Source organism: Amblyomma maculatum, chromosome 4 (genome assembly GCF_055883805.1).
Source record: "Amblyomma maculatum isolate TAMU_Amacu chromosome 4, ASM5588380v1, whole genome shotgun sequence".
NCBI lineage: Eukaryota > Metazoa > Arthropoda > Arachnida > Ixodida > Ixodidae > Amblyomma > Amblyomma maculatum.
Genome location: NC_139347.1, coordinates 8,944,011 through 8,970,800, shown reverse-complemented (window position 1 = coordinate 8,970,800; position 26,790 = coordinate 8,944,011). Strand labels below are relative to the sequence as shown.

Below are 26,790 nucleotides of genomic sequence, written 5' to 3'. Positions count from 1 at the left end.
TAAGGACTGCATTTTTTTTTTCGTTAATTCTGATGGAGTGGGGCCGTGAAACCGGAATTTTTAATAAACATTTTCTGACTACTGCGCAGCCCCAATTACATGTCCCTTTTTTATACGGCTACACACATTTTTATGACGAATTAGTGCAGTCTAGCAGATCCTTTGAATGCATATTGCATCGAAAGTATGAACGATGCCAAGTGCGCCTGACAATCAGGCGCGAGTTAACCACCCAGATTAAAGCAGCTAGGTTGCTTGCTGCTGTTGGATCGCCATATAACAGTAGAATTCCACTTCAACGGACGTCACCTGAACGAAGTATTCAACTGTATGAACTTTATTAAATTCCTGCACTGAAGCATTTTTTATCGAATATTTGTATGTTGAGAACCACATTTCATTACTGCGTTACGCAAACTGGCCGTCATTTCACTTTAAAATGAAATGGCATTGTATACAAGCTTGCAACTAGCGAAATCCATAGTTAGCCTTGCACGCTTAGTTGCCTCCACAGCCATAGCTAGCTATAGCCAGAGCTTCAGCCCTATTAAACATTTTAATTCCAAGAAGGGCCTATATGTATGCATGCTGGTTAACCGTGATTTGCTGAAGCAATGACCTACTTGGAGAAAATGAAGGCCTTTGCTGCCGGCAGACCATTGTGCTGGACAACGTTGATGGGGGCTTGCACACAGTGACTGAGTTCAAGACCACTGCAGTCCGAAGGTGACAAAAGTGCTGCAATAGGTTACTGCATTCTTCGCTTGCAAATGAAATGCAAATTGAAATTGAGCTGAGATATTATTTGAACACCGGATGTTTCTTGGAGCTAATGGAAATTAGCTTCCACGCACTTATTTCAGTTCAGCGAACTTTCACTTTAACAAGCTTTTTCCTAAGGTCCCTTGAAGTTCGTTCAAGTGAAGAGTCACTACAATTATTGTCAAACATCACATGATGTTTCCAAGGTCTTCCGTGCTTGTGCTGGCTTGGCTGTTGGTTTAGGGCGGCACTTCACACGTGCAACCCTCATTGGTCTGTGTGGAACGGCATTCTCCTGGACTTCATTTTTGACTATCGCACTGTCAAAGACTTTGCGGAAATTGATTATATGTTTATTTCAGTGTAAGGTTAAACTAATGGCAATGTTAGACTGTGATTAGATGCAAAGCACCTTTGCTGCTACTTTCTCGTGATAATACCAAGGAGCAGCGCACCGCTGCAGTGAACAGTGATGCGACACAGTGGGATGAGAGGGCTGTGGCTGTGGAGACAACCAACCGATGCCTTGAGAACTAGATAAGGCATACTAGATAAATAGTGTTGGTGGCGTTGCGCCAGGGCGGGACAGACTCCGTCACAGTAGGGAATTGACTTGGCTAGGACCTGTCTGGTCCACCTGGTAAAAAAGGGAAGCCTCAGTACCAAACCAAACCAAATGTGTGGTGTATACTAGGAAGCCCATTTGCAAAACTTTGAATGAAGCTCTAGCCTACTGCAGTTTCCGAATGCAATCAAACCACAGTAAACGACATATAGAAGGAAGCAAATAAGTCATCCTCATACAGTCTTCGGCCCTGCCAGGGTGGCACAGTGGTTAGGGTACTCGACTACTATGCCTATAGATGCAGGATCGAATCCCGGCCTTGGCAGCCCCTTTTCGGGGGAGGCGAAAAGCTATGCGCCCGTGTGCTGTGCGATGCCAGTGCGCGCTAAAGAACCCCAGATGGTCGATATTTCCGGAGTCCTCAACTACGGTGCCTCTCATATCCTACGTCGCTTTGGGACGTTAAACCCCATAAACTAAACTAAACTAAATTCTTTCTGGTGTCTTTCTGGTGACCTAAGCTCGCTCCTCAAATAATTTGCACAGTGTTCGGTCAAGAATCCTTGAAAATGTGCTGGGAATTTTCTTCCATGCTTTTGTGCAGCTTGTGGAGCAGAAAGGAGCCCCACCTTCCCTGCATGATGAGTCGGCTGAGAACGAGTCCGAGTACACGAGCGGTGTCTACTCGGAGCACTACACCACCCTGCAGCAGATTGGCAAGGGCGCCTATGGATGTGTAAAGATGGCGTACCGCAATTCAGACCGCCTCCTTGTGAGTCACCCACACAGCACTATGCGTGAAACACAAAGCTTATGGTGTTTGGATAGGTATGATGTCGGGCTACTGAGCTAAGCTTGCAGTTCTTCCTTATCGTCAGCCTTGTACCAAGATTGCAATGCTCGCTAAATGATCCCAAGTGATTCAAATTAATCCGGAGCCCTTTATTATGGCGCATCATATGGCCCACAGTGTTGTAGTATTGGTGTGAAAATACGACACAATTCAGTGTGTCTTATTTGTCAGTATACAGTTGAACTTTGCTATAACAAACCTCAATATAAGGAAGTTAACAATGCAACAAACTTTTTTCGTTTGTTTCTTGCTTCTATTGAAATGCACATATTTTTCTCCTTGATTTAACGAAGTAGTTTCGCATTGAAGTTTCGATACAACAAAGTTTTTGCGAGCAACGAAAGTGAATTTCGGCAGACTCTACCACCCAGGAAATTTAAAAAAATGTTTTTACTTCTCACGAAATTGTGAAGCATGTTTCTAATGCAACACATTTAAAAAAAAGAGACAATTCACCCCCCCTGCGATGTCCCATGTGCACAGACATTCAAATAGCGCATGTAAGATGTTTCGACGTACGGAATGACGTTCTGCGCTCATACTTATGTACTTGACATAAGCCCATCTCAACCCCCCCTCCCTGGTGGTTGAGTTGATGGTTGAGTTGGGGATTCTGGTGGTTGAGCTGATGCCGAGTGTTCGAACCTTTAAGGCCACTCAGTGGAGGCAACACACCACTTTGGCCCCAGCTTCACATAGACGGCACCTCCGAGCTGACCCACCCGGGGAAATCGGCAGTCGCCTTTTCCTGTCCTCACCTCTGTCTTTTACTTTCCTATTTCCTTTCTTAAAACTGTCCTGTCTTCTCCTTTCTTCTTGGTTTTTTTCTTCTTTCTGGAGCGAGGGTTAACCTCGTGTGGCAAAACTACCCTGAGTTCTGCCATATATGGTTATAGTCGCGGTGCACGGCTGTTATAGGCATGGCTCATATCGAAGTTCTTGTCTCGTCCCCTAGTTGGGCTCCGTGATGGGCGGCTGCCACCGTGGCCGAACGGAATATTTTTTTTATGGCTCCTATGTTTTCCAAACATGATCGCTCTTCGAAAGGAGGGCAGACCGATGTGACTGCCGAGTTTTACCCCAAAACAAAAGAGGTATTCCCGAAATATGACATTGTTCACAGTGATGTGCTAGAAAAACAAGCAAGACAAATTTCTCCATTAATTGTCGCAAAGTGCCTCAAAGATGTCATTGGCCCCTGTTACAAGGCCACGAAGCTTGCTAGCGGTGACTTGCTCCTAAAGCTAAATGACAAAAACCAAGTGTTGAAGCTTCCAAACATCAAGTATTTGGGGACATTCAAGTATCCATTACACCCCATAGATCACTAAATACAGTCCGCGGAGTGATCTCTGATATTGATTTCATGGAACTCACCAAAGAAATGCAGGATGGACTTGCCAACCAAAACGTGATAAAAGTCCAGAGAATCAAAATAAGAAAAGAAAACAAAGAAATACCAACCAAACATCTTGTCCTTACATTCACCTGTTCCACCCTCCCTGAATCTATTTCTGTAGGATATACAAAGATAACAATGCATCCATATATCCCGAACCCTTGCTGTTGCTTCAAGTGCCAGGGATTTGGCCACGGATCTCAAAGTTGTCGCGGTTGGCAAACCTGTGCGAAATGCTCTGCAAAAGAACACACTTCTGAGTTATGTACACAGCACCATGCTGCACGAACTGTGGAAGGGGGGAACACCCTGCTTACTCTAGGTCCTGTTCATCATGGAAGAAAGAGGAAGAAATATTTACATTAAACACAACAGAAAACATACCTTTCCAAGAAGCTAGAAAACGGATTGAAACTGCAAAGAAGTTCTCTCTAACCCCGAAAATAGACTTTGCTGGTGTGCTGACACAGGGCGATGCATCACACCAGCCTTCGGCACCTGCTGAGACCACAGACAGTGGAGCTGTAGCAGAGCCATCCTTGCTCCAAGTGGAAGCAGCTCTTGCTGCGTCACTACCCTCAAAGCAGGCCACGTGGCCTTCAGGGTCTGCGGGCCCCAAGACCTCTGCCTACGGGGCGAGGTCAAATGAAAATATCCACGTGCATCATGCACCCACGTCCAGCGTCTCTGACGACACAATGGACACAACTCAAGGCTGCTCTTTGCCGTCGCAGAGACGGCGAAACTACTTGGATCGTGCAAGAAAAGATAAGGCCCGAATCACAGGGCCTGAAGTAACCTAATTTTTTTTTTTTCATTCCAAATACGGCATTTCTAATTAATTGGAATTGCAGAGGAATGTTAAATAATTTACCCCACATTAAAGACATTTTAGCATCGTTGGCTTGCAGGAAACAGACTTAAGCCCGAAGCATACTAGTGTACTGAAAAAATGCAATGTCTTCCGCCAGGACTGAGAGCAGACAAACAGGCTCTCAGGAGGAGTAGCTATAATCGTGCACAAAGGCATCGCAGCTCGTGAAGTCAAATTGACAACCAGATTTGAGGCTGTTGCAGCCACCCTCCTTACAGACAAGACAATTACAGTATGCACTATATACTTACCACCACATCTCAAATTAACTTTGCAAGAATTAGAAGACCTCTTAAACCAACTACCAGAACCCTACTTGGTTGTTGGGGATTTTAACGCGCATTCTCATTTTTGGGGTAGTGAAAAAACGGTCAGCAGAGGTGAAATTTTGGAGGAGCTCATACTTTCTAACAACGTTTGTTTGCTGAATTCCGGTAAACCTACATACTGCTCGGCATCATCTGGGAAAATGAACCTTTTAGACCTTTTATTCTGTTCACCATCTGTTTTTACCGATTTTACATGGAATGTTTTAGATAACCCGTATGGGGAGTGATCACTTGCCAGTTTTTATTTCATCATCACCTGCTGTCATTCCAACGAAACCACAATGTTAGAAGCTGCATTTGGCAGATTGGGAAACTTTTAAAGAAAAGCTAATTTGCATGAAATATATTCAGAGGATCTTGCCATTGATGAACTGAATGAGAAATTCACAAATTGTATTCTCGCTGCAGCAGAAGCTACCCTCCCTCAATCTTCTGGCATAGTATAGTGCAACCACAAAGTTTGGTATTCTAAAGAATGTAGGGAAGCAAAAAAGAAGCAAAATAAAGCGTGGGGATTTTTCAGGAGGTACCCAACTTATGACAACTTAATACATTTCAAGAAAGCAAAGGCAAAAACACGATACATCCGACGAAATGCCGAGAAAAACTCATGTAGAAGTTATGTATCTTCGTTAAATAGCTTAACTACGTCTAAACAAAATGTGGGGGCAGGTGCAGAAGTTAAATGGCAGCTTCTCACCATTTACATTTCCTCTTTTAACAGCACCAGGTACACAAACAACCCTACAGGAACAAGCAAACATATTAGGCAAACACTTTGCAGCAGTTTCTAGTTCTTCCCACTACATGCAGTCTTTTCTAAAACACAAAAACATTGCTGAAAAATAGACTTCCAATACTTGGTTACACAAATAAACATTATAACAGCCAAATTACTGTCCATGAAATCAATAGAGTACTGTCTGCCGGAAAACAAACTGCATCAGGGCCTGACAGAATACATTATGAAATGCTGGCCAATCTTTCCGATCCTGCTGTACATGCACTTTTAAAATTCTTTAAAAAAATATTCATGTCAGGGAAACTACCAAAAGCTTGGAAAACAGCTGTTATAGTCCCATTTCTCAAACCCGGAAAGCCGCCAAAATCGGCCTATAGCCCTCACGAGTTGCCTTGCTAAATCTTTCAAAAGTGTTTTGAACATTCGGTTAACCTTTATTTTAGAATCGCGTAAACTTCTAAACATTCATCAGTGTGATTTTAAAAAAGCATGCTCAACGACAGACCATCTTCTCAGACTTGAAAATGTTGTCCAAGAAGCATTTATACATAAACAACACTGTCTAGCCGTCTTCTTCAACATGGAAAAAACATATGACACAACCTGGAGATTTGGCATTTTACGTGACCTAGCAGATATAGGTATTCGAGGCCGGATATTGAACTGTCTAAATGATTTTTTATCAAACCGTTCATTTAAAGTACGCCTGGGCTCAACGCTTTTGAGGAACTTTATTCAAGAGAACGGAGTTCCCCAAGGGTTATTTTAAGTACTACGTTGTTTGTTGTAAAACTAAATTCAATAACCTGAGAAATACCAAAATCGATTATGTACTCGCTATATGTTGATGATCTGCAGATTGCGTGTACGTCCTCTAACATAACATGTGTGAGCGGCAAGTACAACTAACCATACATAGACTAGCCACATGGGCAGATAAAAATGGGTTCCAATTCTCTCCACAGAAATCAGTAGCTGTTCTGTTCACCCTAAAGCGAGGCTTGCATACTGCCCCAGTCCTACACTTAAAGAAAACCGTGCTACCTTTAAAAAATGAACATAAATTTCTAGCAATTACCTTTGATAAAAAGTTGACATTTTTACGCCACATAAATGCCCTCGGGAAGAAAGCTTCTCAATCATTAAACATATTTGAAGTATTGTCAAGAAAACACTGGGGGTCTGACAGGACATGCCTTCTACATATTTATCGGTCTACAATATGCTCTACCCTAGATTATGGAAGCATTGTGTATGGTTCAGCGAGACCATCGTATCTCAACGCTTGGATCCAGTTCACAACATGGGATTGCGCCTCTCAAGTGGCGCATATTGGACATTTGGATTAAAAAACCTTTATGTTGAAACAAATGAACCACCCTTTAAAGACAGGAGAACAATGCTTACATGTGCACATGTACTGAAAATAGGATCCTTGCCAAAACACCTATGTCACCCGACAGCCACAAGCTGCCCATCTATAACGCTCTTTAACAACAAACCCCGAGCAATCAAACCACTAATCCTCCGTTTTGAACTGTCGTGCCAGGAATTAAGCATACTGGATTCACTTCCAAATATTGCCCGGAAACCAAGCCCACTGCCACCCTGGTACCATTTTCCCTCTGTGTGCGACCTCACATTAACCCACTTTCAAAAGAAACAAACACCGCACAAACACGTAGTATACAAGAGTTTTTGGCACTAAATGAAAAATACAAAGATTATACAGAATTCTATACAGATGGTTCTAAGACAGCGCATTACACTGGAAGGGCTGTAGTACAAGGTAAATGGGAGAAAGTAGTACGGTTGCCTGGGTGTTGATCGGTTTTCACAGCTGAGTGTCATGCCATTTCTGCGGCTGTAGAAGTAATATTGCAGAAAAGTATTGGAAACAGCATCATTTATACAGATTCTCTGAGTGTAATCACAGCACTGCATCACAGAAATGCTACAGAACCAGTAATCGGAGACATAATACATTATGCAATATCCACAGAAACACAGGGGCAGTCAATTAAGTTTTGGTGGTTACCAAGCCATGTTGGAATCCGCGGCAACGAGAGAGAGCTGACACGTGCCGCAGCAGCTTGTAATGATGAAGTACAACTAGTCAGCATGCCACATAGAGATGTTATGAAGCTGATAAAGGGAAAACTGAGATCAAAATGGCAGGTTTCATGGAACAATGAAATAAACAATAAATTACTCTTTGTTAAACCAGTCATTGAAGAATGGGCATCGTGCAGTCACCAAAAACGTTTTGTTGAAGTCATTTTATGTCAGCTTCGCATCGGGCACACACACCTAACACATGGCTTCATTCTTAAAAAAAAAAGACAAACCTTTATGTGAAGGGTGTTGAGGTGAACTAACAACAAATCACATTCTACTCTCATGCACTAAACTAGAGAAATTAAGACAAATATTTTGCACCGTTTTACACTGAACAGATACCTTTTCATCCCAGACTGCTTTTGGGATCAGATGCAATTGTTGAAATTTCTCACATTTTCTGGTTCCTAAAAGAAGCAATGATCCTTAATAAGCTATAATAATTTAAAAATGGATTAATCACATTCAAAAAGTAAAGACAAACAACCTTGTTCTTGGCGCATGATAGTCTTAGTCACTTATGTGCCAAAAACCCCAACACACCAACACCACCAATTGTGTTTCGTAGCAGCATAGCATTCAACCAAGTGGTCCACTGCGGCTCAGCTTGGTGACACTGATACACTACCCCTCAGGCTAAAAAATAAAGCACCTCGTGAGCACCTACTTATCATTGCCTGCTTCAGTTTTAAAGAAAAGAAATCTGGAAATGTGGTTGACGCTGAGGGACCGGGGCATTTGTAGGGAACTCGGGCAGTACCACAAGCCGAGCTGTCTCAGGGCCTGTACCGTCTGAGCGAGCGCCGTCAAGGTCTCACAATGGTTTCATTATTTGAGGTTTTCTTTAGTATCGAGTATCGTCAAAATACACGATACTTTAAAAATGTATTCTCGATACCGATACTCCGATACTATCATTTTCAGCACACGATACCTAATACCGATATACAAAATGTATCTAAAGATAGTATCGAAGATACATGTATCTTCGATACTGCCCATGACTGCTAACCACCGCGCAATGTTCGCTATATTAGCATTTTTTATGCCTGAAATGCAAATACTGAAACACGATATTGAAAATACAAATATTTTAACTGCGTTTTTTTCTGATAACTTTCAAATTCAAGGGTTTTCATGGACCTGTACGCACCCTGAGAAAAGCTGTTGTCTCAGGGTGCGCACAGGTCCTTGAAAACCCTTGAATTTGAAATTTTCGTTTTCAAGGCCATTGAAAATCTTGGAATTTTCACTGCTTCCTGAAAATCCTTGAATTCCTACCATAGTGCATGAAAATAGTATTGAAAATATTTGTATTTTCAATATCGTGTTTCAGTATCTGCATTTCAGGTGTAAAAAATCAGATTGTGCTAATATAGCGAATGTTGCGTGGTGATTAGCAGTCATGGGCAGTATCTTCGATACTATCTTTAGATACATTTTGTGTATCGGTATTAGGTATCATGTGCTGAAAATGAAAGTATCGGAGTATCGGTATCGAAAATACATTTTTAAAGTATCGTGTATTTTGATGATACTCAAAATTAAAGAAAATCTCCAATATTGAAACCATTGTGAGACTTTGATGGCACTCACTCATACGGTACAGGCCCTGAGACAGCTCGGCTTGTGGTACCGCCTGAGTTCCCTACAAATTCCCCGATCCCTCAGCTTCAACCACATTTCCAGATTTCCTTTCTTTAAAACTGAAGCAGGCAATGGTAAGTAGGTGCTCACGAGGTGCTTTATTTTTTAGCACCGAGTGCATACCACGACGCTTCTAAGCCTTCAACAGACACACAGAGATATGAACAAAGCTGAAACCTAAGGCGAACGCGCAGTAAGGATCACGCACACTGCTGTACCGGCTGTTCCCACCCTTTGCCATCCACCCCCCGTCTCTGTGGCCTTTTATTCTTTTCATGCAGTGCCTTCAGTGTGCTGTCGGCCAAAGTAACTTCTGCACAACCCAAAACCTCTGTGCTCCGCGTGCCAGCTCTGCTTGGCGGCAAGAACACCAGCTTCTAAGGCCTCAGTCCACCACGATGCAATCGGCTAACCGCCGTACATGCAGTTACTGCGTTTGATGGAAAACAAACCCACCCTTTGCAACTGCACAGGGAACAGGCTTCCACTGGACGTTTTTCTGGAAAAAATATTACGTCAAAAATTTTATGAAATGCATGACATGAAAGGAATGAATGCCATTTTCCAGTATTGTTTGACACCATATTAGCAACTTTCTGTTAACAAAAGATATTTCTGTATTTTATCTACAACCAGCCGTAGTTCTCCAGTGACGCTAGTGAACCTTAAGTTTCCTAACTACCTCCAGGATGCTTGAGTCAACGCGCCTGTGGTTTATTCTTACAAAAGCTATTATCATCTAATGAAACACTGTGATGTGCTTGTGTGCGTATGTAGAGAGGCTTTTCTCATTTGCGTCGCTTTTAGCACTCCCGCATCACATTCTTTCCGGACTAAATAATGTTCAGCCATCTTATTTTTCTTGTTTTCCTTCTAGCTTTTAACTATATGCAGAGCTTCAAGAGTCTGTTATCGCTCTAGTGGCATTATAACTGCTTAGTTCTCCAAACGCACACAGCTTGCGCTTTTGTATTTGTATGTATAGCCAAGTGCTCATAGGTCAGTTCGCATGAGCATTAGTTTAAAGAAAGCAATCACTTAGCTGTAAAAAATGGCTGCAATTCAATTAAATGTGAAGTTCTGACAAGGACAGCTGCCCAAACAATAACTCTGTACTGGCATATTCGTTAAGCCCGTACAATTTCCTAACGTCGCTAATTGTTCTGCCACCTTAATTATGTTAGGATTTCAGTGATGTATCGAAGTATCGACAATACAGTACCGAGTATCGGTATTGAAACTCGATTTCGATCCTGTATCTTGTATCGGCATTGAAAATACAATTTTTCAGGGTATCAAGTATCATATCGATGATACTTTTTCGAAGTATCTTGCCCAGCCCTGGTGGTTAGCCACATTGGAGTCACTCTGCTTTCAAGCCAACTTGAGCTAATTCAATCCAATCCAATTTTGGCGCTTTGTTATGGTGGTTAACGGCATTGCATTTTTACGTCGGTTCGGCACCCAACTTATTGCGGCTGAAGCATCCGACTGCAAAGCAAATGCCTGGGAAATGCAAATTTCAAGGTGCGTGGCTTCAGAAGGACACTTACAAAGACTGGATTGCACCATGCAGATACGACGAGTGAGCACTGCGCAAGATGCAGGCCTTGCAGCAAGACCTTCGATATCACCACGATTGGCAAGTCTGCGTTCAAGAGCCATATGAAGATTGCTAAGCATGCTGGCATTATGAAGATTGCAGCCAACAGCTCGGTGCGAAAGTATTTAGTTCCAAGTACGAGCCAACAGCCAGCCGTCCCGCCTCCTTCGCAATCGGGAAAGCTAGACGATGCTTGCAAGGCACACGAGCTGGTGACGAATTCAGAGATTCTTTGGACTTTGAAGGTAGTCACATCGCATTTCTCCTATTGGTCATCATCGGAAGCAGGCCAGCTATTTCAGCGTATACAGTCGAACCCGGTTATATTGAATTTTGGTTATATCGAACTCGCGGAATATCCTCTTGAAAATCCCATGTAAAAGTATAGGAAAGCCGCGTCATATATCGAACTCAATTTCACCGGTCGTTCGATATATTGAGCTCCGCACCACGCACTGGAAAGTGTGCCTTCCCCAAAGACGGTCGCATCACCCTTGGCCGTTTTCCGCGTGACGTTTTCAAGCCACGCGCGGAAGGAATGAGAGGGGACAGTTCGGCGACGGCTGGTCTGGGCAGTGCCGTGCCCATTCCCCAAAGGCACGCGCGCATCTGCAGTTATCCTTTCCCGCGCACCAGTGCATGACATTTGCAAGACATGTGCGTGGGTGTGCCCATTCTTTTGCCGAGCTATCTCTTTCCTTCAGCACGCGCTTATGCATGCGTCAAGCCAGCTCAGCCCATTTTCAGACAGACGTTGGACGCTTTCTACAGCGTGTGTTGCGAACACTCTGTGCACGGCGGCTGACGTGGCTATGGCGCCTGCCGACGTTAAGAAGCGGCAGATCTCTCCCTCTCTCTTTGTGGACTTTTTTTTTTTTTTTTTTTTTTTTTTTTTTTTTTTTTTTTTTTTTTTGCGAGAGCCATCTATTCTTATCGCTGTGCTGTACGTGGGGCGTAGCTTAAGATATGTCCGGCTGCGGACGTTAAAAAGCGGCAGGTTTTTTAAAAATTTTTTTGGGGTGGGGGGGTTGTTTATCCTTGCACGTATGAATCAGCGAAAGCACGTGGTCAGCTGCGATCATGACGCCCGCCCGAAGCGCAGCGTGATAAATGGAATCGGGCATGTGCAATCAAGCCATCACGGGCACTCTGCCAAGTTCGCTCCCTGCCACGGCAGGAGCTATCAAGAGATAAACGCGCTGCGCAGCATCTTGGCACGCTGCCAAGAAATGAGCTGTAGATGAGGCGACCGAAACAGAGTGGCGCGCGCCATCGACATGCAGTGAAAACGCTCGCAGAAACGTGGTGACACAGAAACCTTGTTCTGAGCTGCCACGGTGGCTCGAGCGGCGAGAGGAACGCAGTTCCAACAAGTTGGAAATTTTTCGCTCTGTCATTGCCGCTCATGGCTGAGATCGCTCATTCGCTTGCATGTGAGCGAGCTGGCCTTAACGCATTTCTTTTTTCAAAATTCTCGGGCGCAAAAGTGGAGGGTGGGTTCATTATGCGAGTAGGTCGATTACGCGACAAATACGGTATCGTTCTTTTGCATTGTAAGTGCCATCACAAGCAGATTTCTGTATATCGAATTATCGATATATCGAATTAATTCGCGATCCCCTTCGGGTTCGATTATCCGGGTTCGACTGTATTACCGGACAGTGACGTGGCCAAAGCATTTTCTTGCGGAGAGAAACAATGTGCCTACGTGACGTGCCATGGTCTGAGGCCCTTCTTTTTATCTGCTTTGCAGCAGGAGATAAAAGATTGTGATTACTACGTGGTACTCTTTGACGAGTCCACTAACGACTATCTCCAGCGGAAACAATTGGATGTTCACATCTGGTTTTGGAATTCGTCTCACAAGATGGCAACGAGGTACTATACCTCGATGTTTATGGGGCACTCTACATCTGAGAACATCCAAGGAAAGCTGCTGAGTGCACTTGAGCCTTTCCCTCCTGAGAAAATTCTTCAGATTTCAATGAATGATCCCAATGTTAACCTTAAGTTACTCAAGAATTTCCAAGAGCACCTGCATCAAGCATACGAAGTTCAATGTCTGGATATTGGGACCTGTGGCCTCCACACCATGCACAACGCCTACAGGGCAGGTGTTACAGCAAGTAAGTAGGATGTGACTGTCTGTTCTCCAGTCTGAGTGCACTTTTCCATGATTCTCCTGCAAGGAGGGCAGACATCTCAGCAGTTACCAGTCAGGAGACTTTTCCCCTGTGCTTTGTTGCCCAGCGGTGTTTGGAGGATGTCCCTGTGATAGAGAGAGCCTTGCTAATGTGGTGTGATATTACGAAGTTTATTGCAGCTGCAAGGAAGAAGGAAGTAAGCCCCCCAAAATGTGGATCATTTCACAACTTGCGAAAGTTTGCCAGTGATGTCTTACTGCTAACAAAAGCTTCAATTTGCACGAGGTGTGGCCATGACTCTCAAGACATTCCTCACTGAGTACTATCGGGTCAACCCTTGATATTCTTTCTTACAAGGGAGTTGGAAACTGTAGTCAGGAAGCTACTGATGAAGTTTCTGAAGTGCTTAGTCTTATCTGCAGCGAAAGGATTCACTGGTCTGCGGATGGTGGATATTGAAAGCACTGAGAACCAGACTCCGCTTGAAAAGGTGGGTGTAGGCCATGCCGCTGAACAGACTGTCAGGAAAACTAAAGCAGGCCAGAAGGACGTGTTCCAGTTCCACATGGAATGCAAACACTTCTTGATCAGTGTGACAACGAAGGTGCTTGAGAGAAGCCCACTGAGATTCTCAATCTTTAGGAGTTTATCCTCTCTGGACCCACAACAAATGTGTACTAAACCAGATGAGTGCCTGACCGGCTTCAGAAGTGTTGGATGCCCTCATTACAGCAGACATTCTGTCTGCTGTAAATGAGGGCATCAAAGCATCAAACACACACTGTACATACTGTACTGGGGGAGTGCACTGAGTTCCTGCAGGATGAAATGCATAACCTGCAAATGTTTGAGAACAATGTAAACAGGTTGGACAAGTTTTTGTCTGAACTGATGAAGGTCAATTCATCATATGGGGAACTCTGGAAAGTTGTCAAGCTTTTGCTTGTGCTCAGCCACAGGCAGGTCACTGTGGAGCGAGGGTTTAGTGTGAACCGCCAGGTTGCTATAGAAAACCTGAAGGACCTCTCGTATATTTTGCAACATATTGTATGCGACGCTGACCTAAGAACTGCTGTATCAGTTGCCTGGCAGCAGTATGCTGTACGCCTGGAGGCAGTAAAAAAGAAGCAATGTGATGATGTCAGGGAATCAAAGAGGCACTGCATTGACGAAGAGATTGACGCAATGAAAAAAAAGAAAAAGAAACTTGAGGCAACAATAGCTGACGTCCAGGCTTCAGCAGATACGTATGCTGAAAAGGCAGAGGCAACTAACGATCTGAAGTACAGTTGTTGTCAAAAGTATACGGCCCAAGTATTTTTGTTCTGAGCCCAGCAACGAGGCTTGTAAAGCAACTCTAGCATTCGAAATGTCGTAGATGACAAATATTGCCCTCATTTTCACTTAGCTTCCATTCATATTCCAGTATTGCTGCCAGCAGCCGCATTACAGTGGTTAGAAGTGAACCTCTTGGGCCGTATGCTTTTGACAAAGACTGTACATTGTCAGATCCAATAGTCTGAGGAAGGCTGCATGAAGCAAGACTGGCAAACTATGTAGCCTCAACGAGAAGATTCAGGAAAAGCGGCAAGAGCTCCCCTGAAGTTGCCATTAGCAGTTTTGCAGAATGGATTGCTCTTTGACATTGGTGCAATGCATTGCAGGGTGTTTTTTAAGACGGAACATTTTTTAATTATGTCGGCTTAGTGCTATACTGACTTTATTATGTCGGCTTAGTACAATGTTGGCTTACTGCAATACTAGTACAATGTTTGCTTACTGCAATACAAGCTGTTCTTGAAATGTTTCTTTTTTGACTTTGTTCAGCAAAATTGGTACCTGATATTGAAAACTGCTGCATGTAACATTTTGTATTGAGTCCTTGAAGATACTTCAACTGGGCCTTGAAATTCCTTGAATATCCTTGAGTTTACCCGTTTTGAATCTGTACGAACCCTGGCTTTTCTGCAGTGGGTATAGTTTGTCTAGGTTACCCAGCACTATATTATGCATCAAATTAGCTATCCTGGTAATCATGCCAGCGGTGACAACTCAAATGCTCATAATCGCAGGCATAAATGAGTAAAGCATACATTTGGGAGAGTATAACCATATTCATTTTGGTCGACAGTGCACTAAAGTCTGTGTGTCTGTCTCTGCCCATCATTGGTGCTCTGTACAGCAAAATGAAGGCATGAATGAACTGTTCGTTCAATGGCCGTGAATTTTTACCACTTCACCCGACAAATGTTTGTCATTAGGTGTCATGCATCTGTATGTAGGTCTCGTTAGTGTAGGCATCAATGCTTTCAGGTCTAATTTCTGGCTGTCTTTCATGAACTTTGATTTAACACTTGCCTTGAACTTTGTAGTAAGACCTCCTCTTTAAGCTGGTCAGGATGACTTCTTGCTTGCATCTCTGTGTGTTTGTAAATAAACATGAATGTCTTCTAGGTCTTTTCCATTGCTTGGTGTGACCTTGTGCAACTGAGTTTGAGGTAGTCTGAGCAGTAGAGGCAGGTTTATTAATTGTAATTTATTTGCACTATTTATGAATACCAGTTACATTCTTTTGCTACGCATAGACTGACTTTTCTTTCACCCCCAAACAATGACCATCTGAAATTTGAATGTTGACCTTCATGGAAAATTTTCTTATCTGCAGGGTCTAAGGTAGTCTTGACTGAGTCACAGGTAGTATGCAGCTTGTGCCGATATACACGCATTCCTTTCAGTATGCATGAAGCTTCCTGTATAAGACAAAAACGTAATTCATGTGCAGCATCAACTTTTTTTTGGTCAGTGAGAGCTTCCTGTTGAAGGACTGACATATTTGGAGTCTACTTAAACGCAGCAATACATATTGCCCGTGCATAGGCCGACCTTTTTTTCTAAATATTCCTTGAAAAAAATTTAGAAGTCAGCCAGTGTGCTAAACGCACCCAGGGGAAAAGACACAGTGCCAGCTACGGGCACATGAAAGGGCACTGGAAACAATGTGTCCGCCTAAATTTTTGTGGTGTGGCTGCCTTGAAGCCTTCATAAAATCGAACGATATCTATTGCCTCTGCCTGGCAATGCCTGAAGCAAACTCTAGCAACCTTGTCAGTATACAAAATTGCCTCCAGTCGCTCAAACCATGCCACCCACACATTGCTGACTGTTCTTGACAGCATTAAAACGAGTGGTGATTTTGCAGGTGGAGCATCAGAAAAGCATGTCTGCTACTGGCAAAAACAGAGATGATACTTATCAAGTCTTGTACAGTCTCTTGTGTAGTCCTCAGAACAAATCATTTTAATGCCCAACACGATCAGCTTCTGAGCTGGGAGGTTTCATTGGATTATGGCATGCTAACTTATTTTCTTCCTTGTGCCTGAAGTTAGGCGTCCTACTTATACATTCTTCGTATGCAGACTAATAGTATGCACGAAAATGGATTTTGTTGCTGCAAAATTATTTTCCACAGCAGTCCACTAAGCGCTGTTGGTATGCAATGGATATTGTGTCCATTGAGATGATGCACTTCTTAACTTCTAATCATTGAGCATATCAGATAAGAATTGTAAGCTTTTAGAATCTCATCACTAATGGTTCCTTCCTTGATCAAATGTAAAAACTGGGAAGTTTTTTTAAAGTCATTTTGATGATTTTATAATGTCTAAGGATGATAGAACTGCGTGTGGATAGACTGGTGGAAACATAAATCGAAAGAGAAATTCAGGTTTGGTTTGGTTTATAGGGCTTAATGTCCCAGGCAACCCAGGCTATGAAAAACTTAGTAGAGGGCTCCAAAAATTTTGACCACCTGGGTTCTTTAATGCGAAATGGTACCACAGATAACACAGGTTCCTTGCTTTTCTCCCGCATCAAAAAGTTGCCACCGTGGCTGTGATTCGATCCCGTTTCTCTGGGTTCAGTAGTTAAGCACCTTAACCACTGAGCCATCGTGAGAAGTGAAAAGGGATATTCAAAACCACTGCGTCACCTGCCTGCGTGTGCTGCATTGCAACCACTGAAATCAGTTTTGCTTTTAGGATTAGCTTTTGCTGCAGTTCTTTTTAGCAAATATCAGCTGCATCTCTGGTAGCTCATACTTCAAATAGATGCCTCTTAAAATATATATTCTAAGACTTAATATTAGTGGTGTGAGGAGAAAGGAAAATTTTCTGCATTTTTACATGCTGTGCAAACGTAATATGTGGCACTTACAAGGTTAATTTGGGCCTACTCTTGCTTATAAGAGTGACTGACTGCTTACTATTGTCGCTGCCTGCTTCATTAAGTATTCTGTAACCCCACACCATTTTCTTGCTGCAGGTGATCACCAAGTTCATCCGCAAGAGCAAAGTGTATGAGGAGAGCTGGGTGCATGACCAGCTGATGGGGCGAGTGGTGCCCCTGGAAGTGAGCCTCCTCACAACACTTAGCCACCCCAACGTAGTGCGGGTGCTGGACGTCTTTGAGAATGCCAGCCACTTCCAAATGGTCATGGAACGGCACGGTGCAGGCATGGACCTCTTCGAGTTCATTGACCGGGCGCCCTGCCTTGATGAACCGCTTGCCTCCTACATCTTCCGACAGGTGCATTTTTATGCTAGCCTTTGGTCATGAACACATTGCCTGCAGTTGCCGCTTTTTGCCCTTTCATGTTGCTGATTGTTTTGTGGATCTGCAAAATATATTGTGAGGCAGCACTGAGGAGAGAAGAATGAAATGTGATAAAGAGGTAGAAGCTCGCCATCTGTCCGTTAGCGCACCAGGCTAAGGTAGAGCCGTGCTCTGTAAAAACAATATCATGGACCACTGCATATCACAATATTGTTACATTCACCAAGGACTGTAGCCTGGTAATGTTTGCAAATTCTGGGCCCCCAACAGTCTGAAAGCTAGGTGACCAATGGATAGCATTGGGAACCTATTAGTATATACAAAGCATTAGTGCAGTTGCTGTGCAGTTCAGAGTGATATTCCTTTTAATCTTTAAAGGAGCGAAGGGGGCCCTAAGAAATTATTTATCAATGAAGTTAATGAAAGTATTTCGAATTGTTTGCCAATACAGTAGAACCTTTCTATAGTAAACTCGGATATAGCAAAGTGAAACTGAAGTCCAAGTTGGTCTTTCATAGACGACTATACATTTCTTCCCCTTTATAGTAAAGACATTTTTTGATAAAAATCGCTTATAATAAACTGCGTCTGACCGTGGCAACAGACTTTTCACGAAATGACATTGCCGCATTTACGCTACTTACAATCGCGGGGGAAATTTTTGTTGAAAAAAAAAACAAACAGAAACAAATACCTAGTGTTATTTTTTTTTTTTATTGACTTTTGTCACCAGTCAACAGGCTGAGGAGAAGCCAACTTTACATAGGCCTTGAAGCCATGGGGGAAAGCATGCGGCACGTAAGGGAAAAAATAAAGTTGACTACGTACATGGAAAGAGGGCAGCACTGTCCATTCAGAAAGTAAAAGAGAATTAATGAGCAGAGATAAGTAGGGAAAGGAAGAAACTGCCAAACATTCGCAGCACTCTGCAAAGTGAAGCACAAAGCAGCAGTGGCAATAAGTGGAGGCATGGTGTGTGCAGTTTTGCCATACTCGACTGTCATGCGCATTTCTCATCTGTTGACACTTAAATGAAAGAAACAGCAGAAAGTGACGCTGCGTTCGTGCAAGGCTTTGGTTTTTACATGAGATCAGGCTCAATTGTATTCTTAGCCACATTACATTCATGTTAAAGAGATACTCACACAAGATGTGTAAAAAAAAAAAAACTGACATAAGTGAAAAAAGGAAAACTGCAGCAAAAGATAGTACCTTTTTTATAAAGTAACAAGACGTGTTTAGTAAGTAGCCGTTTAGGTAATTTCCAGACAGTGTCTTCGGGATATAGTAAAGACTTTTGCCTGTTGGAGTGCCTTTACTATAAAGGGGTTCGACTATTTATTTTGATTCACATTGCATTTGCATTGCATGAATTATTCGAACCTCCTAAGCATTCAGAAACTGCAAATCCTTTTGTTTTTGATCTTAACTCACAGTGAAACATAGGGAGATTTCAAGTGGCAAGACTACCTTGCCGCTAACTAACTATATCATGAGCTATCTTGCTTCCTTCTCTTGAAAATGACTGCCAGCAAGCATCAAAAACCTGTCCATGGTAATGCTAGGCCTTGCATAAAGTATGCTGATGGCCATCAAGAGCCACCACATGCTTGCAAGTCTCAAAATCCACCATGTTGTGCTCTCGCCGTGCCACCTATAGGAGCTGGAATGACCGAATAGCCGTTGACTGTGTCCACACTTAATGGGGCTGATAGCGTTACGATAAGACAGGCGCGATGGCTTAGTTTTGTGGCAGCTCAATGTTCTGCTGTTGTGTCCATTTCACGAACAGTCTTGTCGTGTTTGGTCAGTAGTGCCTTATGCCTTGCTCCTTAGTCAACCGCTGCTGTCGCATCTCCATTCAATAAGGAGGCATGAAGCCACCTTGTAGTGCTTATTGGCAGCATGATGCAAGCTCCTTTATCATGTGGGTGTTAGGTCAAACTGGATATTAGATGTTTTTCACTGACTGCAATTCATGTCCGAGGAACTATGACCAAGGTTATTAGTTTTCTATGCGGAATTTATTACTGCAGTGGATTCACAATAATGTGACCTTTCGGGTAATTCAAATTTTAAAATGTTGGTAGGACGACTATATCTTTAATAGATTTTAAAGCTGCTTAATTTTTTGCACATATTTGGTCAATTCAAACGTTTTATCTTGCTCTCACGCTCTCAGAGCTGTAAAGAGCACCGGTCGAACACTAAGGCCTTTCTTGGCCCATGGGCTGTGGAAATGTCCACAGGAAATGTTCGCACAAACTGACACTTCAGAAAAAAAATGTCTCCACCAGAAATCGAACCGCTATCCCTCCAATCCCCAGCTGAGCACGCAAATCACTACTCCAAGCCAGGGCTCACGAGAAACTGATCGTAATTCTTCTTGTCTAGTGTGAGGATTATAGTAGCAGTGACAATGAGAGTGCTGTTAGTGATAATGATAATGATGGCAGTAGTGATAGCAATAACCGTGCATTCACTTGATGATGGTAGTAGGGGCGATGATGATAGTAGGGAATGATGATGTCGATTCATTTAGTGTAAACAGTCCTCTAAAGTGGTTGGTTGGTTGGTTCACAGGAAGGGAAAGGCGCAGTATCTGTCACACTTGCTCTGTGGACACCTGAACCGCGCCGTAAGGGAAGGGAGGAAGGTGGGAGTGGCTTTTGCCATTTTTGCTCTTAAGCAGGACCAAGCGCACTTGTGTAATTTTTTTTACACCGTGCAAGCTAAAAATTCAGCCCCCTCCCTCCCCCCCCCCCCCCCCCCCCCCTGATCGTATGTTGTCCAGAGTGGGAGCTTGTTGAGGGCATTCCATTCAGGAGGTGCTCCATCACCGATAGTGCCATTTTCTGAGCTTTGCTACTCGCTGATAGTGGCTATCGGTCGTGCATCAGCAATCCAAGCTCAGCTGCACGCTGTTTCAGACGCCGATTGTTGCCTTGGCTTTTTTTTTTTTTTTTTTTTTTTGCTACAGGGAGTTCCTTTAGCTCACTTCTTATTGGCAGTCCTGAAGTGGTACTGCGAGTACTACATTTAAACCTTGTATAGCGAAGGTTAAGAAGTTCGCAGGGGTCAAGTGGATGCAGATCGCACAGGACCGGGTTAATTGGAGGAATATGGGAGAGGTTTTCGCCCTGCAGTGGGTATAGTCAGGCTGCAGAGGAGGATGGTGATGAATGCGAAGTCTAAAATATGCCGTTTACTTCGGTAAATTGAACATTCACAGCATCTAAATTTGTCATCTTGCATGGAGAGAACCCTCCAGAACATTTTAGACATTTCAAAGGGAAACCCTTGAATTGTGGTGGAATTGGGCGTTGTTGTTATTATTATGTGCATGATGGGGATGACTCGAACGGATATTTTTGGTTTCACCATCATTGCCGCCCATCTGAACTTCGAGTTCCTTATCGTGTTGTCGACTTGACGCAGTGTTCAGCTGCTGTCGCTGTAGTTGAGTAGGAGCCTGGGAAATGAAGGTCGGTGGTGGCATCGAACCGTGCCGGCTTTTTGCCTCGCTTTCTCCGAGTAAACTGCACTGAAAACGGTGCCCTCCATCACACCTGATGAACTGAAACCCATTTGAGGATAATCGTCGCTTTGTGCCGCATGCGTGCACAGCGTCAGAGTGGAAAGTGGGGTTGTCAGGCTGGTGAATATGCCTACCTTTACAGTTTTTTCACTGAGCTTTATGGGTAAGCACGATAATCACAGCGGAGGTCCCTTTGAGTACAGGCACCACACTGCATTTGGCACCCAGTACGGGCAGGATTGCGACTTATTAGGACATTCTGCCAGAGCTGTGTCCAGTTTTGGCGCTCGCGCCTCTTAGTGGTTTCCCCCAACACTAAGTTCGCGAACCTCACCCATACTGCCTGAGGTGGTGCAGCAGACGTCGTGCTCCGCCACTGCGCGCTTTTGTCTTTTGGGCGGCGCTCCTTCACACATGCACTACAGAGCGCGCCTCTGTACACATTCCGCTCAACCTTTCGTGCTTGTGGCACAATTTTTCCGCTGGTTTGTTTCGAGGCAGCAACGAAATTTCGCTGCATTGCAAGTGTGATAAAATTTACTTTGTTATACGGAGACTAAAAATACATAGTGTTCTATGGACACAAGGTTGCGAAAACCAAAATACTTCATTACATCGAAGATTTCATTACATTGAAGTTTGTTACATCGAGGTTTAACTGCACTTTTTTGTGGCTAGCTTATAAACACAGGAATAGGTGCAGCAAGGTAATGCCTGGTACTTCACACTTGGGTTTTCTGCCTATTTTCGTCTGTTGTGAAAAATTGTCTTCCAATTTGGGCAACTTTGTTCACATCGAAACCTTTCTCTGTCCTCCCAGGTGGTGAGCGCCTTGTCCTACCTGCACAGTCTGCACATTCTTCATCGAGATGTTAAGGACGAAAACATCATCATTGACGAGCGCTTTAGTGTGAAGCTCATTGACTTTGGCTCGGCTGCATTTATGGCCCCTGATCGCCACTTCACCACATTCTGCGGCACTGTTGAGTACTGCAGTCCTGAGGTATGGTGGACCTGTGCATTGTGTATTTGAATAGCTGCTGCCAGTGTTATTTATTGTATTACTAAGTTGCCTGACTGCCCTGCTATGCATTGAGCCAACCTTTGTTTGTTTTTCTCTCTTTCTCTTGGGCTTGAATGTGCGCTAAATTGCAATAGCAAAATTCAGTGAAATCTCCATCCTTTCACGTTTCCTAGGTTCTACAGGGCAACCCATATGCGGGGCCTGAGCTGGAGATGTGGGCCCTGGGTGTGACCCTGTACACGCTCATTTATGGAGAGAATCCCTTCTTCGACGTGGAGGAAACCATTGCGGCAGTGCTCAAGCCACCCTATGCAACTTCTAAAGGTAAGGAAAGGCTTTTGCAGGAAGTGGGCTGGCAGTGCCATGGGAAGTGTGTTGGTAGTGGTAGTAGCATATAGAGAGACGAGAAAAAGAACCAGGGCTTGAAGCAAGTGGCAGAACATGCTACTGAGAGAACATGCTACGTATGGTCCCCAGTGTCATCCGGGGCCTGTCAGACAGTTAATGGTAAGCAAGATCAGGCAAGACATGGCCAGGCAAACTGTGAAAAGTCACCGGCAGGAAGAAGCAGAGGAATGCAGCAGCCCTGTCCCCAGCACTGCCCTTCATTCCCCGAGTAGGGGCATCAGTGCTGGGTTCCGAGCCGTGGTTCTATGATCACCCAATGCATGCACCCTAAAGAGCCGATGGACAGGCAGCAGATTGTATGCTGGGAGCACATGTTATGGGGGTGCTACCTGTTGTATAGCCAGCTGGCACATGCAAAACAGTGAAACATGCAGCCAGCTAAGCAAGCACGACGCCAGTAGCCACACGAAGAAAAGCCCATTTAATCGCTTTGTCGCAGCACTATATACACATATAGGGGCCACCTGTGGTGCCCTCCAGGACAGGTTAACATAACTATAACATCTCCCCTTCTAAAAAAAAAAAAAAAATTTGCCAAAATGATGGTTCATTTGACTGCTTCACATTGTTGCAAATCATACTTCATAGCCCGCGAACCACGCAGGTTGCCTTTGCTCTCTCGTTCATTGTCGCAAAATTGCCGATGGCTCCGTTCTCGCTGGTGATTCTTCAGCTGCGCTGCTTTGTGTTTCTGACAGTCGTGTTGTCGTCTGAGGTGTCCCAAGGGAGTTCCGGGTAGCGCCGAACTGAAAACTTGTAACGGCAGCGGGCAGATGCTCAGTGTGCTCCCTAGGGTACGTCATTAAACGCTCTCGGTTCCACCTGCGGCCATCTTCCAATTCGTAGGTGTCTTGGTGCCACTGCTTAACAACAGTGGGGGGTTGGAAATACCTAACAGCACTTTTGGGAATGTGCCCTGGCAGCTTGACCCGTGCTCTTTGGCCTGGGTGAAGCACCGCGTGTTGGCAACTCGTTGCCTATCCATGTACTCTTTGCTTGCCTGCTGGTGTTCAGCCACTCTGTGACGCAACACTTGCAACTCAGTGTCCAGCCCCTGGAAGAACTGGGCACCTGGAGCTCAGACTAAATTCATCTTAGGTAGTTCTTGGGTGACGACCATGCAGAAGCAGGGCAGGTTTTTCGCCTGTCGTTGCGTGTGTGGGGAACACCAATATATTCCAAAGTACTCAGTGATGGCATCCTTTAAGAGTCGCTTTTCCTGCAAACAGACTTGGACATAATCCTTGAGCACACGATTAAACTGTTCGATCTGTCTATTCGCTTGTCGATGATAGACAGCGGAGAAAGTATGCTTTATACCTCTTGCAGGAATTCTTCAAACTCGGTTGATGTGAAGTGAGGCTGATGATCAGTCACAAGTTCTTAAGGATAGCCTTCCCTCCTGAATACACTGTGTAGGAATGATGCAACGTTAGATGTTAGAAACAACTGCTCGCAACGAAGAATCCCTCCAGCGACAGACAGCTCGTCTTGGATGCGATGAAAGGGGTGTGCACCTGATGGTAGACCCTTACTTGGAGGCCATGACGAGGTACAGTGAAAGCTCGTTAATTCAAACCTCGATAATTCGAATTTTCGGATAATTCGAGCTACACTACTTGGTCCGGCCAAGCTCCATAGAGATCTGTGTATAAAAAAAGCCCGTTAATTCGAACGCGAGTCAGTTCCGCTACGGATAATTCGAACTCCGCGCCGCCGCTCCTGGGCGGCTTGGCGCACATCAAGCGGCAAAAAAAAAAAAAAGAAAAAAAGAAGTAAACACCTCCGCGATCGGAAGGCATAATAGAGGCTGCACTCATCTAAAACGGGGACAGGAGATGACACCAGGTAAAGCCATGGAAGAATGGGTAAAACTTCAATGGCGCCATGACTGGTGCGGCGGCCGGCGGCGTTGGAGGGAGAGGACGGCGGCCGCGGCTGCCTACTCTCTCTTCTGCGCAACCTCCGTAGCACACAACTACATACTCGTTAATTCCAACCCTGCTAATTTGGAAATGGGGATATAAGTACTGTCGGCGCGGCCCCAGCCAATGCCCATGAAAGGCTAGATCTCGGACGGGCACTGTGGGTAGAACTTTTTTTTTTTTTTTTTTGCGATAGCCATCTTTCCCTCCACCCATTAGTTGTCAGCGGAAGCACGCGCGAGTCAGCCGCGATCATAACGCTGGCTTTTAGCACCCTTCTCTTCAAAAGCCGCTTGCTGATATCGCGCGTTCCGATGATTGGAGTGGCAGGCGCCCGCTCCAGTCGCTTATAGCATGATAAAGCGAACATACTGAAAAGGAGGCTTGCACAACCGGACAAGCGCTGGCACTTTGCCAAGTTCACTTCCCCCCCTCCCCCCTGCTGGAGTTGTAGTCAAAAGATAAACACATCGTTATCGCTGCGCAGCATCTTGGCGCACTGCCAAGGAATATGTTGTGGACCCTGACAGCGCAAAACGGAGGGACGCGCTAACAACTGAGGCCTTCATTTTTTTTTTTTTCGGATCTGATTCGTAGGCACAAATCGGGGCTAGGTTGGTTCATTATGCGAGCGAGTTCGTTACGCGACTAAATACGGTATATTTACTGTAATACAAATGGTTCTTGTCAGTTTTTTCGAGGCCATTCGATAATTCGAACATCGGATAATTCAAACTTTTTTCCCGGTCCCGTGAAGTTCGAATTAACGAGCTTTTACTGTAGTCCACTGCATTATGTCCTTTAGCATTCGATCCTGTGAAGTTTCAGCAACAAACTCTTCTTGGGTTGTGCACGATGAAACACCTGCGTCGTCAAACCCTTCCTGCTCCATGTGCCCCATGAGTGCAGATTAGGGCATTCGTGACAGTGCATCCGCCACAATGTTTTCACTGCCCTTCTGAAATTCTATGGTGTAGTTGTAATCGAGAAGCTGAGCATACCATCTTGCAATTATGAAGGGCTTGCGACCCACCCTTTTTTGTTGACAGCAAAGTTACAAGGGCCTGGTGATCTGTGTGCAAAATAAACGAACGACTCCACAGATACACACGCCAATGTTCGTAGGCCCATATGCATGCCAAGGCTTCAAGCCCGCCAGTCAAATACTTCTTTTCTGCGTCTGTCAATAAATCTCCTGGAAGCGAAAACAATAGAAACCACTTCGTGACCCCGCCGCTGCTGCAGTACTGCTCCGAGGCCAATTCCGGGCACATCAATTGTAATGATGGTCTCGTGGCAGGATCAAACAGCTGCAAGCACCTGTCAGACAAAAAACGATGCAATTCATCAAAGCAAGTTTGACGCTTGGAATCTCACTGGAACTCGGAATCTTTTCGCAGTAACTCATGAAGAGGTTTGTCCATCTCGGCGTATCATGGAATGAACTCAGCGTACAGTAGAATCTCGATGATACGAATTCCAAGGTAGCACGCAAAATATTCGTATCATTCCAAATTCCTATGATCCAAAACAAGTCAACTTCCACATGGGAATGAATTGAAAATAATGAACCAAACTTTATTATGGCGAACTACTTGCGGCCGAAAAAGTCCATGATGCTTGTGTGCACTTTTTTGCCGTTGATGTCGCGGACAAGCCCCGCCTGAAAGGCATAAAACCGTGCCGTGGTTTCGTCGCTCACGCTGCCGGCACTTACGGTGTGGCGCAGAACGTCCAAAGTGTGAAAAGTACCTGCCGTTGACGGCGGCTGATCACACTCGTCAGCGTCACCATCGCTGTCAGGCTCATTTTCACAATCATCCACTTCGTTGACCAAGCCTTCAATAGACCTCAACCCACAGGTCTCGAGGTTATTGTCCACGGTAACAAAGTCTCGAGCCGAAGCTTCAGTTTCCAGATTGTCCAAGCCATCAATCATGAAGTCTTCATCTGGCTCTTGACGATCTCCTGCTGAAGCCGCATCAAGTCTGATGGCAAATCCGCACTTTTTAAAACAGTTCGAGATTGTGTCTGAAGTTACACTATCCCACGACATGGCTAGAAAGTGCAAAGCATCTAAGAGACTGATCCGCAAGTTTGCTTCTTTACGGTCAATTTTCGCCAGCAGACGCCTCACTAGAAGTCCTTTGAAATGATGTCTTACATTTCTGATTATCTCAGCATTCAGTGGTTGAAGATGGCTGGTAGTGTTCGGCGGCAGGAACCTGACTTTCAAGTTATTGAATGT

General features: G+C 44.4%; 1 protein-coding gene and 1 pseudogene across 1 annotated transcript in view; both read left to right on the top strand.

Annotated features, from left to right (window-relative positions):
- The window catches only part of LOC146190259 (PAS domain-containing serine/threonine-protein kinase-like), a 158,335-nt gene that overhangs the window by 114,832 nt on the left and 16,713 nt on the right, over positions 1 to 26,790 (top strand). Inside the window, exons 14-17 of the mRNA XM_084600717.1 lie at positions 1,932 to 2,099; positions 17,357 to 17,620; positions 22,006 to 22,188; positions 22,383 to 22,533. Of these exons, the coding sequence (XP_084456843.1) occupies positions 1,932 to 2,099; positions 17,357 to 17,620; positions 22,006 to 22,188; positions 22,383 to 22,533 (766 nt within the window). The remainder of the gene's footprint in view (positions 1 to 1,931; positions 2,100 to 17,356; positions 17,621 to 22,005; positions 22,189 to 22,382; positions 22,534 to 26,790) is intronic.
- On the top strand, positions 10,792 to 14,639 carry LOC146190260 (uncharacterized; annotated as a pseudogene).